Source organism: Hemicordylus capensis, chromosome 16 (genome assembly GCF_027244095.1).
Source record: "Hemicordylus capensis ecotype Gifberg chromosome 16, rHemCap1.1.pri, whole genome shotgun sequence".
Lineage (NCBI taxonomy): Eukaryota > Metazoa > Chordata > Lepidosauria > Squamata > Cordylidae > Hemicordylus > Hemicordylus capensis.
In genome coordinates, this window is record NC_069672.1 from 10,481,398 (window position 1) to 10,497,167 (window position 15,770).

Consider the following 15,770-nt stretch of genomic DNA (forward strand, 5'->3'; position numbering starts at 1 on the left):
AGAAGAAAGATGTGATCTTAATTGCACATTGTTCTGCTTTATACAGGCGTGGGGAATGAAAGCTGCCGCTCTCCAGGTTTCCAGAGAACTGAGTGCGGCCGTGCTGTTTTCAAGAACATCCGCCTTGTACCTCCTCTGGAGGATCCCCGCCCCACAGTCCCGTCGGGCGAGACCCCCCAAGTAAGACAATCCAGATGCTCCCCTCTGCTCTATGAGGGCACTCCCACTTGCTTTAGCAGTCGCCTGGGGATGGCAGCGTGTCCACGGTGCGGACACCTGAGGGACTGGTGAGAGTTAATGGACAGCGTGTCTGATTGAGACCTGGGTGTAAATACTTGCTCAGCTGCGAAGTCACTGGGTGACCTTAGGAAGTCATTCTCGGTTCCTGTGAGGAGCCATTAAGGAGCCATTCTTGGTTCCCATGAGGAGCCATTGAGGAGCCATTCTCGGTTCCTGTGAGGAGCCGTTGAGGAGCCATTCTCAGTTCCCATGAGGAGTTATTAGAGGTGCCATTCTCAGTTCCTGTGAGGAGCCATTGAGGAGCCGTCCTCAGTTCCCATGAGGAGCCATTCTCAGTTCCCGTGATGAGCCATTGAGGAGCCATTCTCGGTTCCCGTGAGGAGTCCTTCTCGGTGCCATTCTCGGTTCCCGTGAGGAGCTATTCGAGGTGCCATTCTCGGTTCCTGTGAGGAGCCATTGAGGAGTCATTCTCAGTTCCTGTGAGGAGTCATTCTCAGTTCCCGTGAGGAGCCATTGAGGAGCCATTCTCAGTTCCCACGAGGAGCCACTGACGAGCCATTCTCGGTTCCCGTGAGAAGCCATTCTCGGTGCCATTCTCAATTCCCGTGATGAGCTATTCAAAGTGTCATTCTCGGTTCCCTTGCGGAGCCATTGAGGAGCCATTGTCAGTTCCCACGAGGAGCCATTCTCGGTGCCATTCTCGGTTCCTGTGAGGAGCCATTCTCGGTTCCTGTGAGGAGCCATTCTCAGTGCCATTCTTGGTTCCCATGAGGAGCCATTATTCATTCCAGTTAGGGGAAAAAGGAGGGCTCTCACCCAGTCATGTTGAATTGGTTGATTAATCAACAAGCTCATAAGGTTAATCAACTAGATTTCTTGAATCTCATGGATTAATCTTATGAGTTTGCTTAATCAGTCAATTCCATTTGCATGGGCATAAAAGCCATGGCTCTGAAGCAAGGAGCCTCTTAAACGATGAGGGGTTTTACACGTGCTGTAACCGGCCTCTGCTCAAAAGAGGCACTCACTCCCCCTATGCACAAGAAAATGGAAGGCCTTTTTTGAGATATTGGTTGCCATCAAAACTGTATTAAAAATCATATTTTTAAAAAAACCTGCTGCCAGTTTATCTGTGACACCTTTTTTAGGTGCTCTAATTGAGGTTTGATTTTGTTTTTTTAACCATTAATTTAACTGACACAACTGCTTTGAACACTAGAGCCCGAAAATAGAGCAAAAGAAACCCATTATCACTTTGGAATTTGAGTGCCCCTCTAAACACTGCATCGAAAATAGATCGTTTACCTGTTTTCTAACTTTCCACCCCTACAGAAAGGAGACACGAATCCAAGTGACCAAGCCCATCTTGAACCATTGACAACCTTCCAGGAGATGGCTGGAGATACCAGGTATGTTTGAGGTTTACCTGCTTCTCAGACAGAGGCTTTCTTCATCATACCTGTAGCCCTACACTCTCCGTTGATCACGCACAAACGACCTTGGAATTTCAAGCTGTTGGCTTCCAGGAATCGCAAGATTGCCCTAATGAGCTGCCATATACAGAGCTGCCAAATACAGAGTCCGATCATTGGGTCGCCCAGCTTAGTACTTTCTGCACTGACTGGCAGTGTCTCTCCAAGGTTTCAGGTAGGACTCTTTCCCAGCCCTGCATGGAAATGCTGTCAGGGATTGAACCTGGGACCCTCTGCGTGCAAAGTAGATACTCTATGGTCCCATCTACTAAGGCGAGTATCTTACAGCAGACTGTGCTCTCATGTAGTCACCCATCCAAATGCAAACCAAGACAGGCCCTGCTTAGCAAAGGGGACCATTCATGCTTGCTTCTGCACTCTTCACATTCTCTACTAGCTCTGCTCCAATGTCCCAGAGATGGTTTTGGTGGACCTGGAGCCAGGAAATGAAACAATCACGATGTGGCAGACCACCCCCCCCACAGATGCTTTCCCAGTGGGGGCATCTGTCCGGATGGAGGTTTGGGGCAGGGTTCTCATCAGCATCCCCTGACTCCTTTTGCTCCCTCCAACCAGGAATGCACAGCTTCGGCTCTCCAGCTGTTATTGGACTACAACTCCCATCATCCTTGACTGTTGGCCTCTGTGGCTGGGGATGATGGGAGTTGTAGTCCAGCAATCCCTGGAGAGCCAAGGTTATGCAGCCTTCCTCTAGATCTGTGGAAGCTAAATGGCAAGAGATTCAAGACAGACAAAAGGAAGTTCTCCCTTACACCATGTGTTTCTAAACAATGGAATTCACTTCCGCCGGATGTGGTGATGGCCACTAATCTACTATATTTACCCAAGTCCAAGATGAGGTCCCCCCACCCCCAGTTCTTTCCTGTTAAATATAGGGCGTGGTCTTGACTTTGAGCCCTCTTTCTTTTATGTCAATGCAGGTATGACCTGTATTTGATCTTTGTCTTCTAAGGCATTGTCTTAAATTCAGATTCGGCTTCTATTTGGGTAAATATGGTAGATGGTTTTATTTTTTTATTTTATTTTATTTTATTTTATTTTATTTATTAAAACATTTTTATACCGCCCAAAACCTACGCCAATCCTTTGAGTGGAGGATTGGACAAATTGATGGAGAAGAGGTCTATCAGTGGCTACTAGCTGTGTTCCCTGCTACAGGGGTTCCCAGATGTTCTTGACGACAATTCCCAGCATCTCCAACCCAAGTCCACTGCAGATACGAATATGACAAAGACGCATACGGTGAATATTTACATATTGCTTCTCAACAAACGTTCCCAAACCGGTTTACAGAGACGAATAAAATGCCTCCCTGTCCCCAGGGGGCTCACAGTCTGAAAAAGAAAAGGCAGATAGACCCCAGCAACAGCCACTGGAGGGATGCTGTGCTGGGGACGGAGAGGGCCAATTGCTCTCCCCTCTGCTCAAGAAAGAGCATCGCTGCTTTTAAAAGGTGCTTCTTTGCTCAGTTAGCAGGGGACACAGATGGGGATACTGAGAGTTGCAATCAACATCTGGGAATCCCTGTTACTGGCTACTAGCCCTTGTATCAGTGGGGAATACCCCCAACTCCAGGTGCTAGGATGAACCAATGAGAGCCCTCTTTTCCCCACTTGCAGACTTCCCGGATACACCCACTGCGTCAGGCAGGATGCTGGACTGGATGGGCCGTCGGCCTGATCCAACGGGGCTTTTCTTAGGTTCTTAAGGGCAGCGGTGGGAACTCTGAGGAGGCCTCATCCAATCCTGATCTAATCCTTACTGGAGGTTGCGCAGCAGCAACTTGATTTACATCAACAGACCAACGCGATTACTTGTTTGATTTATAGTTGCGGAGAAGATCTGCTTAGCTCTTTCCTCGTCAATGACTCATTCACGGAAATCCTCCCTCTTCTTTCCAGCGCTCTCTCTCTCTTGTGTATTTTCCACAGACGAGCTCAGGAGGGCTTTGGATCATTCATCCCACATTTAAATCCCTCCTGCACCCTTGTTTACGTCCGAGATCGAAATCTGTGCCCCTCGGTTTCAGATGCAAAGCATCACCTTCAACTGTGTTGTCCCACTTCACTTTTGACCGTGGGTGTGGAAGTCCCGAGTGTGTGGAAACGCACCCCATGCCACCCGTCGAAATGCAGAGCAATTGTGTGGGGAATGCAGAGAGATGCGTTGGTTGCTCTGAAACTCTGGCTTTCATACAATAAATGGCTGCCGCTTCAGATCAAGGCAGTGGTGCCAGTGAACTTTCGGGTGGGCCCACACAGCACACCCCCACCATGATCAACAGGTCTGTGCATCTGCTGAAGCTTGAAGGTGCTGGAAAACGTGGTCCCTACTCAAGAGCACCACGTTTTCCAAAGTGCAAAATGGCAGCTCTGCTGGTTGTGGCTGCAGAAGACGCCCCGTGACAAAAGAAATTCGGAGCATAGGACGCTGCCGTATACGAGTCAGGCCATTGGTCCGCCTAGCTCAGGATTGGCTGCTCTGACCGGCAGCCGCTCTCAAAGGATACAGGCAGGAGTCTTTCCCAGCCCTACCTGGAGTTGCAGCCAGGGGTTGAACATGGAGATCCATGCAAAGCAGATGCTGTAGCAGGAGCTGTGGGTACTCCTGATGAACAGATGATGCTGCCAAACTGAGTCAGGCCCTTGGTCCATCTGGCTAAGTACGATCTACTCTGACTGGCAGTGGCTCTCCGGGGCTCTTTCCCAGCCCTACCTGGAGATGCAGCCAGGGAGTGACTCTGGGACCTTCTGCATGCAAAGCAGATGCTCTTCCGCTGAGCTATGGCCTCACCCCAACTCTGATGATGATGAAGAATATGTATATAAATGTATATAGATATTTAAACATTTACGAGACCGTCTCCAATTACGCTACAATTAAGTTCTCTGTACAGCGCCTGCACACGTACGCAGGCACACCAATCCCCAAGCAGAGCGAACTGGCCTCTCTTCGTAGCAACAGAGGTGGAAGACGCCTCCTTTTGGAGCAGGTGCCCAAATGGCTTTCTCTCTGGGCCTCAAGTCCAGCGGTCCCTGCAAGCCCTGCTTTGGGGGAGACAACACGGCGATCTCTTGGCTTTCATTTTGCCACCCTGTTGCACCTGATGGATTTGTGCTGAATCCGTCACGTCTGCTGCTTTCCCTCTGCAAGGCACCCCCCAGTCGTCATCTCAACAGCCCCGTGAAGGAGGTCATCTCCATTCCTAGGCAAGGCAGGATGGATCGTTATGCGCACAGCATCCACAGACGCCAGCAAGGACTGGTTCGATTCTCCACTCCGTAGACACTACAAGTCGCTCTTCTCAGACTGGGGCACCTCCTGCGCCGCACTGATTCTTTCCTACGGGTGATGGGGAGAACGTGGCCCCTCATCGTCCTGCTGCCTTCATTCCAGGACTGTCGTTGAGTGGAAGAGGGAAGGAACTTCGCTCAGAGGAAGAGCATCAGCGTTGGGTACCAAAGGCCACAGGACAGGACGATGGGAAGCTGCCTTCTACCGAGCCAGACCCATCTAGCTCAGTATTGTCTTCACTGACTGGCAGCAGCTTCTTCAAGGTTGCCGGCAGGAGTCTGATCTTGGAGATGCCGCCAGGGAGGGAACTGGGAGCCTTCTGCTCTTTCCAGAAGGGCTCCATCCCTGGAGAGGAGTGTCTTGCAGTGCTCACACATGTCGCCTCCCATTCATATGCAACCAGGGCAGACCCTGCTTAGCTAAGGGGACAAGTCATGCTTGCTACCATGACAAGACCGGCTCTCCTCGCCTGAGTAAGGCGGACCAATGGACAACTTGATCTTGCTCTTGTAAGCGGGGTGGTCCTCAACCTGGAGCAACTCTGGCTCTGCAGGGCTAATCGGACGTCCCCGGCACTGGAGCGAAAAAAGAGGGTGCCCAGGTGTTGCTCACCCATCAGATGAAGAACGGCCGAATGGGCCTCACCTGAAAGGCTGGGTGGCAGCCGCCACGCCCAAAGAACAGGTGAGGCCAGGTGAGCAGGTGAGGTGAGCAGGAGCAGAGGGGAGAATAGCAGCCCCTGGCGAATGAGAAGGCAAAGGTGGCTCATCCCCTGAGAGAGATTGGTTCCGAGTATTAGGAATATAGCAAGCTACTGTCTACTGAGTCAGACCATTGGTCCATCTAGCCCAGGATTGTCTGCTCTGACTGGCAGTGGCCCTCCTGGGCTTCAGGCAGGAGCTTTCCTCAGCCCTATGTAGGGTTGCCAGGGATGGAACCTGGGAGCTTCTGCATGCAAAGCAGATTCACTGCCACCAAGCTACGGGCCTGTCCCCTAAGGGATATATCTTATAGCAGACATGTCGTCACCCACCCAAGTGCAAACCAAGGCAGACCCTGCTCAGCGAAAGGGAGAACTCCTGTCCGCTACCGCAAGACCGGCTCTCTGCCACGACAACCCTCTTCTGTGGGCGAAGTTCACAGCTTTAGCCCCACACCAAGGGAAGAGCAACATTCCAAGTGATGCTGTCTCCCGGGCGCTTCACGGTCCGTCTGCAGAACATCTTCCCGAGCTGTGTTGGAAGCAGAAAAAAGCCGCATCCTAAGGCGCGGGGCTGCCAAAATACTTCGGCTTTGCATAAACTATTGTCCTGCTTCCCGATATTACAAATGAACCGGCAGAACCCAGCCAAAACGTGGGGCTGCAAATCTGCTTAGCGGAGATAATGCTCAACAGATGGAGGAGGAATGGTGGAGGAGCCGGGCGCAAAGGGGGAAAAGGAATCCATCAGCCCTCGACAATCGCTGCGGGGAAGAATCGGGTTGCAACGGAATGTGGTCCGGAAGATCAAAAATCGTTGGGAAACTTTAAAAATCTACATAGAGATTAGCCGAGCAATGAGGTGTGGGGCGGAAGCATGTCTCTCTAGAAAAGGGACTGGAAGTACCAGGGAATTTAGAAATACAGACGTGTGGGGGCACTTGGGAAGATGGATGAGGCGACAGTAAGGGGGGAAATGTAAATAACAGAATGGATCTCATTTTAAAAAGATCGGAAGCAGGAATGTGGGATATCAGGAGGTGTGGACGGGCTTGGGTCAAGCGTCTTCCCCGCGTGGACCTCAGTTTTTCTGAAGCGCTTCAGGGCACAACGAGATCGCTGAGCTAGGCCTGGTTTCGAAACATGAGGTCAAATCGCATCCTGAAGTCACGGACTCCCACAGAAGAGCGTGACTAAGGAACACCATTTTATTATTTATTTGAAAACTTTGTACCCCACCCCTCCAGTGCGATACTGCTCGGGGGGACTCACAAAAGTAGTAAAACAAAGAAAACGATATCAAAGGAAGAACGCCAGTCGACATGAACGAAAAACAAGAACCCATCAAAGCCACATTTAAAAATTTGCAAGTTAAAAAGTTACGAACTCGCCGGATATGAGCTGCAGATCTTGGTGGGGGGGGGGATTAAATGCCTCTCTAAAAGGATGAGTCTTCAGCTGTTTTTTACACATCCTAAGGGCGGGAGAATGATGAAGCTCTTTCGGGTGGGCATTCCACAGCCGAGGGATCACAACCGAAAAGGCCCTGTCTCTAGTCCCTGCCATCTGGATCCCTGTTAGTGGTAGGACGGTGAGCAGGGCCTGAGATGCTGAACGGAGGGACCCTGGCAGGTTCGTATGGGCGGATGCAGTCCAACTGGTACTCCGAGCACAAACCATGTCGGGCTTTAAAAGTCAAGACCAGCACTTTGAATCTAGGCCCGCAGCAAGCTGTTAGCCAATGAAGCTACCGCATGATGAGTGTAATACTCCTGGAACAATTCACGCCCACCTGCATCCTTGTGGCAGCATTCTGGACCAGCAGAAGGTTCTTCAAGGGCAGCCCCACGTAGAGTGTGTTGCAGTAGTCCAGTCTGGGTGTCACTAAAGCATGAGTAACTGAGGTCGGGTCTGACTTTTCGGATTAGGGTCGTGGCTGGTGTACGATTGTCTGTAGCCTGAAGTCCCAGAACAGTGCAGAAGTATGTCAGCTGACTGCCTTTGGCCTCCCAAACCTGATGACCTGGCATTTCGCTTGGATCAATGTGAAACAGAGGTGGCTGTTGGGTTTAGAGCCATCAAGACCAACACTAAGCCATTAGCGGCTCTTCCTGCATTTAGATCTAGACTGGTGCGTTGCTCGAGGTTGTTTGCTAGAGCCCAGAAGCCTGGAGTGCAACCGGCAGAAGGTAATGCTCAGCTGACCAGGATGAGGCCTTTGCTGAGAAGGTAGCACATCTGCTTTGCATGCAAAATGTCCCAGGATCAATCCCCACCTCCTCCAAGTCCCAGGGCAATTCCAAGGGTAACGGAATCAGGCATGTTACCACTTCTTCACTGTCTGTAGCCAGAAACACATTTTCAGATTGGTACCTTACGTACCCACTGGCAAGAGAACACCTCCCACGTTCCAGCCACATTTTTACAAAACCGTTAAATATTGTAGTGTCCGAAACGTGCAAAATACTGTATTTACCTGAATCAAAAGGTATTTCCCCTCAAGTTTTTTGACATTAGAAATCAAGAGGTTGTCTGAAATTCAGAGTCCTTTTCCTTTCAAGTAAATGCAGGTATAACCTCTACTTTTTAAGAGGATTGTCTTAAATTCAGTTGTCGGCTTCAATTCGGGTAGATACAATATGCCGGTAGAATCAGTATGTCGAGACATTGTTTCTGAGTCTGTTACCTACATTTTTTTTGGCACATTTCAGACATTATCTGTAATATTGAAGCATTTTGTAAAATGTGGCCTTGTAGGAGACGTTCTCTTGCCAGTGGGTATATATAATATCAGCTTGAAAATTTGCTTAGATCTACATCCATCGGGAAAGTGGTAACATGCTTGATTCCGTTACCCTTGGAGTTGCCCAAAGGCGACACCAGGCCAGGGTGGAACTCTCGCTCCAAAGGAGGGGCACATCCCTGATTTCTTGGGGCCTCCCTCCCAATGGGTCTCCTTGGGAGGAGCGGGAGACTGGCCAGGTTGTCTTCTTGAGAGAAGGGCCGCCCTCGGAGCTCAGGAAGGGATGGGGCCCTTGCAAGCCGTAAAGGCCTTCAGACCTTGCTGGCTCTTTGCTGCTTCAACAGCACCCTTCAATCAGCACCACACAGAGAAAGCTGCCTTATAATATGATGTGTGCGCATGCCTCTGGATCACAGCCATTTAAAGAATAAAAATACAATAGCTTTGCTAATACAAAGTATACAGCAATCCGGAGTGTTAACACTGAAACGAATGAGAGCCAGTGTGGTGTAGTGGTTAGAGTGTTGGGGTAGGAGTGGGGAGACCCGAGTTCAGATCCCTGTTCAGCCATGGAACTCACTGGGTGACTCTAGGCCAGTTACTTCTCTCTCAGCCTAACCTATTTCACAGGGTTTTTATGAGGATAAACATAATCACACACACCTCTCTGGGCTCCTTGGAGGAAGAGGACAGACATGCAAAAATAAATCCGTATAAAACTGGTGAAGTGACAGAACTCCGTCGTGCACCGAATTCTGACACCAGGTTTCGTTTTGCAGAAGAGAAGTTAGTGTTTCTAAAATCACACCGGTATAACTTCTCAGAAGTGTGTAATACCTATGAGTCAAAGAAGATCTTTCGAAAGTTAAAATGAAGTGGGTTCTCCCCCCACACCCCTCTTTCTCTTTTTAAAAATATATATACCGCGGAACAATGCAGCGCCATCTCCTCCCACCCTTTGCATGCAAATGAAATCTATTGCACAACGCCCAAAATTACAGGGTGATGTGTCACTCTTCATCTCCCCGGGAATGTGGGGGCTCCTCTTTCAATCACTGCCATTGTCTGCAAAGAACAAACGGGCCAAGAAGGATATGCAGGTGAAGCTCATAAACCTTGCGATAGGTGATGGGGGAAGAGGATCCATGCGACAGACGGTGGCAAGTACATCATGCGCCCTCGGTGCTTTACGTTTCGAAGCAGGCTCCTTGTGCAGACATTGATTGTGCCGGCAACGTCCTATCTGCCTGTTCATTTATTTATTTATTGTTCGACTATGTTCTTCAGACCCCTGCAATACTAGATGGGTGAGCATGAAATCGGGAGCGAACAAGATTTCTTCTTGTTGACACCATTGTGTGGAGGATGTTGGTAAAATCAGAGCTGAAAATGGCCCCCGCAACCTCGCCACCCTATTCACCAGTGGCAAAATTGGGGTGTGTGAGTGTCATTTTGGCAATTTTGGAGGGTGGGGGCTGCAAGACAGAGCCTTACCAGTGGTGGCACCAATGCTCTTTCCAGTAGCGGCCATATTTCCTCCCCGAACCCCATCTCCTCAGAACAGGAGTGTCACCAAGAGGAGATCCTTGGGAGAAACATGAGAGCTGCCAGAAAGCAAGCATATCTGATCCGATAGTTCTCCAAACTTCCTGCCTTTTCTCCTCAGGCCGAAATGCATGGGGCCAGGACTTGAGTCTTGATCTCGATGCACTCTTGATCTCGATGCCCCAGCGGCCGAGGGACGGAAACAGCCTCTTCCGCACACAGGGCCCCAAGCCGTTTAGTCACGACTAAGTCTCTCTTGGCCGGGCAGCCGCCTGTCCCAAGGCAACTTACCCTGTTCCAAAAGCATGCCTCTTTTTAGAGGTGAGTCGCAGACGAATGGAAAATTGGCACGGACAATCCCCAAGGCGTGCTGTCTCCCCCCTCCAGATATTAAAAAGAGAGAGATGATTCCCAACCTTATTTTCATATATTGTTTTAAGTAAATTGGAGTCAGCTGTGGCAGCTGAGGGCATTTGTTTTTTTTTCCAAAGCAAAGATTGCTAAGCATCGCAATGTGGAGGCAATCATAGTCCCGAGCCGGCTCTGAGCTTGATGCTGCCATCTTGCTTTATTTATGAAAATGGGATCTCTCTCTCTCTCTCTCTCCCCCTTGCTACACACACTCACACACACACGGAGTTCAGCCATCTGATGCAAGCAGGCAGATTCCTTGGGTCCCGTGGAATTTTTGTAATGTGATCGAGAACCCAGCGAGTTCCCAAGCGCTGTTATAGCCGCAGCTGCTGTGGATGGAGGCTGGCTGAATAAGCGTCGGATCGGGAGAGGTCGGAGGGAAGGCCGTGCTTTACCCAGCAAGACGAATCTCTTGCTGAGCCAGGCGGCTGTCTTGGATCGTCATGGGGGCCTAGGACGCCGCCGTCTGCTGAGTCAGATACTTGGTTGTCGTTGCTCAGCGTCGCCTACACTGACTGGCAGCGGCTCTCTACGGTTTCAGGCAGAGGTCTCTCCCAGCCTTACCGGGAGATGCTGCAAAGTCAAAGATACACAACAGTTGTGTGTTTTCTCCACATGAACGTTGTGGAAAGTGAGACATTTGGAAACAATGGAAGAATGACTGGTCCGTGTGGTTCTATTTCACTGGATTTATTATTGTGATTTTATGCAGTTTTTGGATGAGAATTGATATAAATTTTAGATTATTTGTTTTTATTCAAGTTATTGGATATATAGTGGAAAATAAATACCTGGTTTTCACATTTAAGATACATCACGATTTATATAACAGTATACAGCGGGTGGGCTGCTTTGATGAAGCTGCCAAACAGAGTCAGACCATTGGTCCATCTAGCTCAGTATTGTCTACTCTGACTGACAAGAGCTCTCCAAGGCTCCAGACATGAGTTTTTCCAAGCCGTGCCTGGAGATGCCGAGGAGGGAGCCTCGGCCCCTTTCAGAGGCACTCTTATCCCTGGATTTTGGGGCCAAAATCCAGGGCCTCAGCACCCCTGGGGGTCCCCCAAATCCTCTTTAGTTTGTCCTGGGTGGTGTGGTCACCACTGACCTGCACTATGCCAGGCGGTTGAGTGTAATTGTGACCTGTGCCAGGTGCTTTAGAGACAGAGGGGGGAGTGGGGAAAGAAATATGTGGGAAGGAAATTTATTTGTTTATTATTTATTAAGAGATTTAATATACCGCCCAACCCACATGACTCAGGGCGGTGTACAAACAAGAACAGCCTCTTATCTTCTTTATTATTTCGCTGTGTAAACTGAACCGCCCTCAGCCATGTTTGGAAGGGCAGTATAGAAATCGAATGAATAAATACATAATAAATAACTAGCTGAGATTTTGAAAACAAACCAACAAACAAACAAAATTAAAAGGCAACCGCCTGGCGGAAAAGAAATGTCTTCAATAAAGTTTTAAAGGCTGGAAGGGAGGAGGCAGACCGAATATGTTAAGTTGCGTGTTGAAAGGTTTCTGCTAATGCACGTTTGCGTAAATGTACCAGTTTTATATTCTTACCTTCTCGCGAGCTCAGTTGCTGTTTGTGCCCTCAAGGATCCATGTGTTAAAAATACTGTGTGTCTGTGTCTGTGTCTGTGTGTGTAGGGGAATGATGCTTAAGTTGCAGCTGGGGGGTGGCGGTTCCAAAGACCTTTAGGTCCAAAATGACCTAGGTGCACCTCTGGTTCTTTTGCATGCAATGGTTTTGCTCTGAGCTCTGGCCCCATCCCTTACAATGCTCAGATATCGTGTCCCACCAAATGCAAACCAAGGCAGACCCTGCTTAGCAAAGGGGACTAGGCCCCGCCGCCATAGCACAGAGATGGCCAATGCAGGCTGCCATATTGATTGACAAGCAGGGGGAAGCCTCTGGATTGGCCAGCTGCCTCTACGGCTCGGGCGCAGCTGCCCGCAACCCCGGCCTGGCTCTTGACAGCAGCAGAGGAAACGCCGTCTCTCCGATGCTCTCGTGCTCGGCAGCCTTTAATTACCTGTTTTGTCTCCGGCAAAATGCCGCCACTTGCAGAACCCAGTCGAGCTCCGACGCCTAATCCAATCAGCTTGATGATGTATGCAAAAAAAAAATTTTTTTTTAACAGAAAATGACCTTGTGCATAATTACTCATTTGACGACTGTTAGCAAATGACACAAACGGAACCCGACACGCATTGTGAGGCATTAATGAGTGCCTTCCTCCTCTCTCCCTTCCACCCTCCCTTGTGCTCTTCTTGCACAGAAAAAAGTGTTTTAATTAAGGCTTCCTTGATTAGTCATTTAATCAGTCATTAGGCCAATACAGATGGAGTCAATTAATTTTTTTTTACACTTGAATAGACACTTGATGCTACTGCAAAATGATACACACATTTTCTTATTTTATTTTACTTTACTTTACTTTCTGTGTTGGGTCCTGAGTGATATTTGGGAGAGGGAGCGGCATCCAGGGCTGTTCTGGCAAGCTCAGCGCCATCCGTTATTATGACTATGGAGACTGGAGTATTATATACCCACAAGCCACATTTTACTTCTGAACTCATTTGGGATATTCTATTCCCTCTTTTTTATTTGACTTTCTGGGTTGGATCCTGAGCGATTGCTTTGCAGGACAGCATCCATGACTTCTCCAGCAAGCTCAGCGCAATCTGTTGTCACTGTAGAGCAGGCCTGCTCAACTTAGGTCCCCCAGCTGTTTTTGGACTACAACTCCCATAATTCTCAGCCACAGCAGCCAATAGCCAGGAATTATGGGAATTGTAGGCCAACATCTGCAGGAGGGCCGAAGTTGAGCAGGCCTGCTGTAGAGGCTGGAGTGCTATATACCTGCAAGCCACACCAGACTGGACTTTACCTCTGAACTCATCTGGGCTATTCTGTTCCCTCTTTTTTATTTGACTTTCTGGTTTGGATCCTGAATGATTTCTTGACGGGAGAGGGAGCAACGTCCATGGCTGTTCCTGCAAGCTCAGCGCAATCTGTTGTTATCATTATGGAGGCACTATACCTGCAAGGTGCAGGCAGCAATGTGTCAAAATCTAACATCAGAGTTTTAAGAGGGGAAGCAGTGGAGGGTTTGAAGGTACAAATAGGAGACTTGTCCAGGACCCAGGAAACCAATGCAGAGCTGTAAGGGGAAGTGCCATGTGATCGTGTTATCACTTGCACCCCTTTGGGTTGTGGAAATGAGAAGCTTGCTTGCATGCGGAAGGTTCCAAGTTCCCTCCCTGGCAGCATCTCCAAGATAGGGCTGAGAGAGGCTTCTGCCTGCTACCTTGGAGAAGCCGCTGCCAGCCTGTGTAGATGATCCTGAGCTAGATGAACCAATCGTCCGACGTCGTATAAAGCAGGGGGCAGGGGTTGGGGGGGGGTTAAGGGAAGGATCACTGCTCAATGCAGAAGCATCTGCTTTGTATGCAGAAGGTCTCCGATTCAATCCCTGGCAGCATCTCCAGGTAGGGCTGGGAGAGATTCCTGTCTGGAACTTTAGAGAGCTGCTGCCAGTCAGTGTAGACAGTCCTGAGCTAGATGAACCAATGGTCCAACTTTGCACGTTCCTTATGAGGCTAGGCTACTGTATCTGGGCTCTTTAGTTTGGAAAAGAGGCAACTAAGGGGAGACATGATGAAAGTGTATGAAACGATGCCGGAGTAGAGAGAGTGGACAGAGAGAAATTTTTCTCCCTCTCTCATAGCACTAGAACCAGGGGTCACCCCATGAGACTGAAGGCTGGGAAATTTAGGACCGCCAAGAGGAAGGACTTTTCCACACAGCGCATAATTAATCTATGGAATTCTTTGCCATGGGATGTGGCGATGGCCACCAGCTTGGATGGCTTTAAAAGGGGCTTAGACAGATTCATGGGGGACAGGTCTGTCAAGGGGTGAGGGCTACAAGACCTCCAGCCTCAGAGGCAAGATGCCTCTAAATACCAGTTTCAGGAGAGCAACGGCCCAAGGTCATTTCCTGCAAAATTACAAATTGGGGGGGGGGGGGATTGTCTACTACACAGACTGGCAGCGGCTTCTCCAAGGCTGCCGGCAGCAGGCTCTCCCGGCCCGGCTTGGAGATGCCAGGGAGGGAATTTGGAAGCTTCTGCCGGCAGATGCTCTTCCCAGAGCAGCCCCATCCCCTAGGAGGCATAACTTCCAGTGCTCAGACGTGGGGTCTCCCACTCAAAGGCTAACCAGGGTGGACCCTGCTGAGCAAGGAGGGCAATTCCTGCTTACGACCACAAGACCAGCTCTCTTCCCCGCTAGGAGGAAGCCAGCCCACGGTCGGGAAACGGCGGCCTGAAACCCTACCATCAGGGTTCCCTAAGGAGGCCTAGGGCGCTGAGCTTGGGGAAAGGAATTGGAGCATTGCGATGGTGGCTCACAGTTCTACTCTATTTAACAAGGAGAAAGAGAGCTGTAAAGTCCTCTGGACACCGGGGGGGAAATGCTGCGGAAACAGCCGATGCGGACGCCAGTGGACATGCTCGCCTGGCGTTCTGCCCCCCCCCCCATTGGCTTGCCCGCGAGTGGCGCTTGTTGTGTGCGGCTGCCCATCTGCCATTCTTGTTCTGAACAAAAAAATATATATCCCGCCCGCCCACCCCCCCAAAATGCAAAAATGTTTCAGGCCGTTGCCTGATGGTTCCGGATTCTGCCCACCCAATCTGCCTTGCCTTCTTTCAGGATATGTGGGGTTTTTCAGACTCGGGAGGAGAGCTGGCCCAGTGGCGGCGAGCACGGGTTATCCCCTTGCTAAGCGGGGCCTGGCCTGGTTTGCATTTGGATGGGTGACTGCCGAGGAGCTCTGTCTAACGTAAGATGTGGGGCCATCGCTCAGTGGTTGGGCATCTGCTTTGTCCGCAGAAGGACCAGCTTCAGTCCCTGGCAGCATCTTCAGGTAAGACTGAGAGAGGCCCCTGGGCCTGAAACTTTGGAGAGCTGCTGCCAGTCAGTGTAGGCAATACTGAGCTGGATGGAACAAGAGTCTGGCTCAGGTTGGCAGCTCCTTATGTTCTTCTGGAGCATCTGCTTGCTTGCAGTGGGTCCTAGGTTCGATCCCTGGCAGCACCCCCAGGTAGGGCTGGGAGAGACTCCTGCCTGAAACTCTGGAGAGCTGCTGCCAGTTAGAGTAGACAGTACTGTGCTAGATGGACCAATGGTCTGACTCCATTTGGCAGCCTCGTCAAAGCATCCATCGCTCAATGGCAGAGCATCTGCTTTGCATACCGAAGGTCCCAGGTTCAGTCCCTGGCAGCATTTCCAGCTAGGGCTGGGAAAGACCCCTGCCTGAAAACC

General features: G+C 50.1%; 1 protein-coding gene across 3 annotated transcripts in view; it reads left to right on the forward strand.

Moving 5' to 3' along the window:
• The window catches only part of MORN1 (MORN repeat containing 1), an 87,933-nt gene that overhangs the window by 49,621 nt on the left and 22,542 nt on the right, over positions 1-15,770 (forward strand). For all 3 annotated transcript variants that reach the window (XM_053281502.1, XM_053281503.1, XM_053281504.1), the window contains 2 exons: positions 47-180; positions 1,573-1,649. In XM_053281502.1, the coding sequence (XP_053137477.1) occupies positions 47-180; positions 1,573-1,649 (211 nt within the window). The remainder of the gene's footprint in view (positions 1-46; positions 181-1,572; positions 1,650-15,770) is intronic.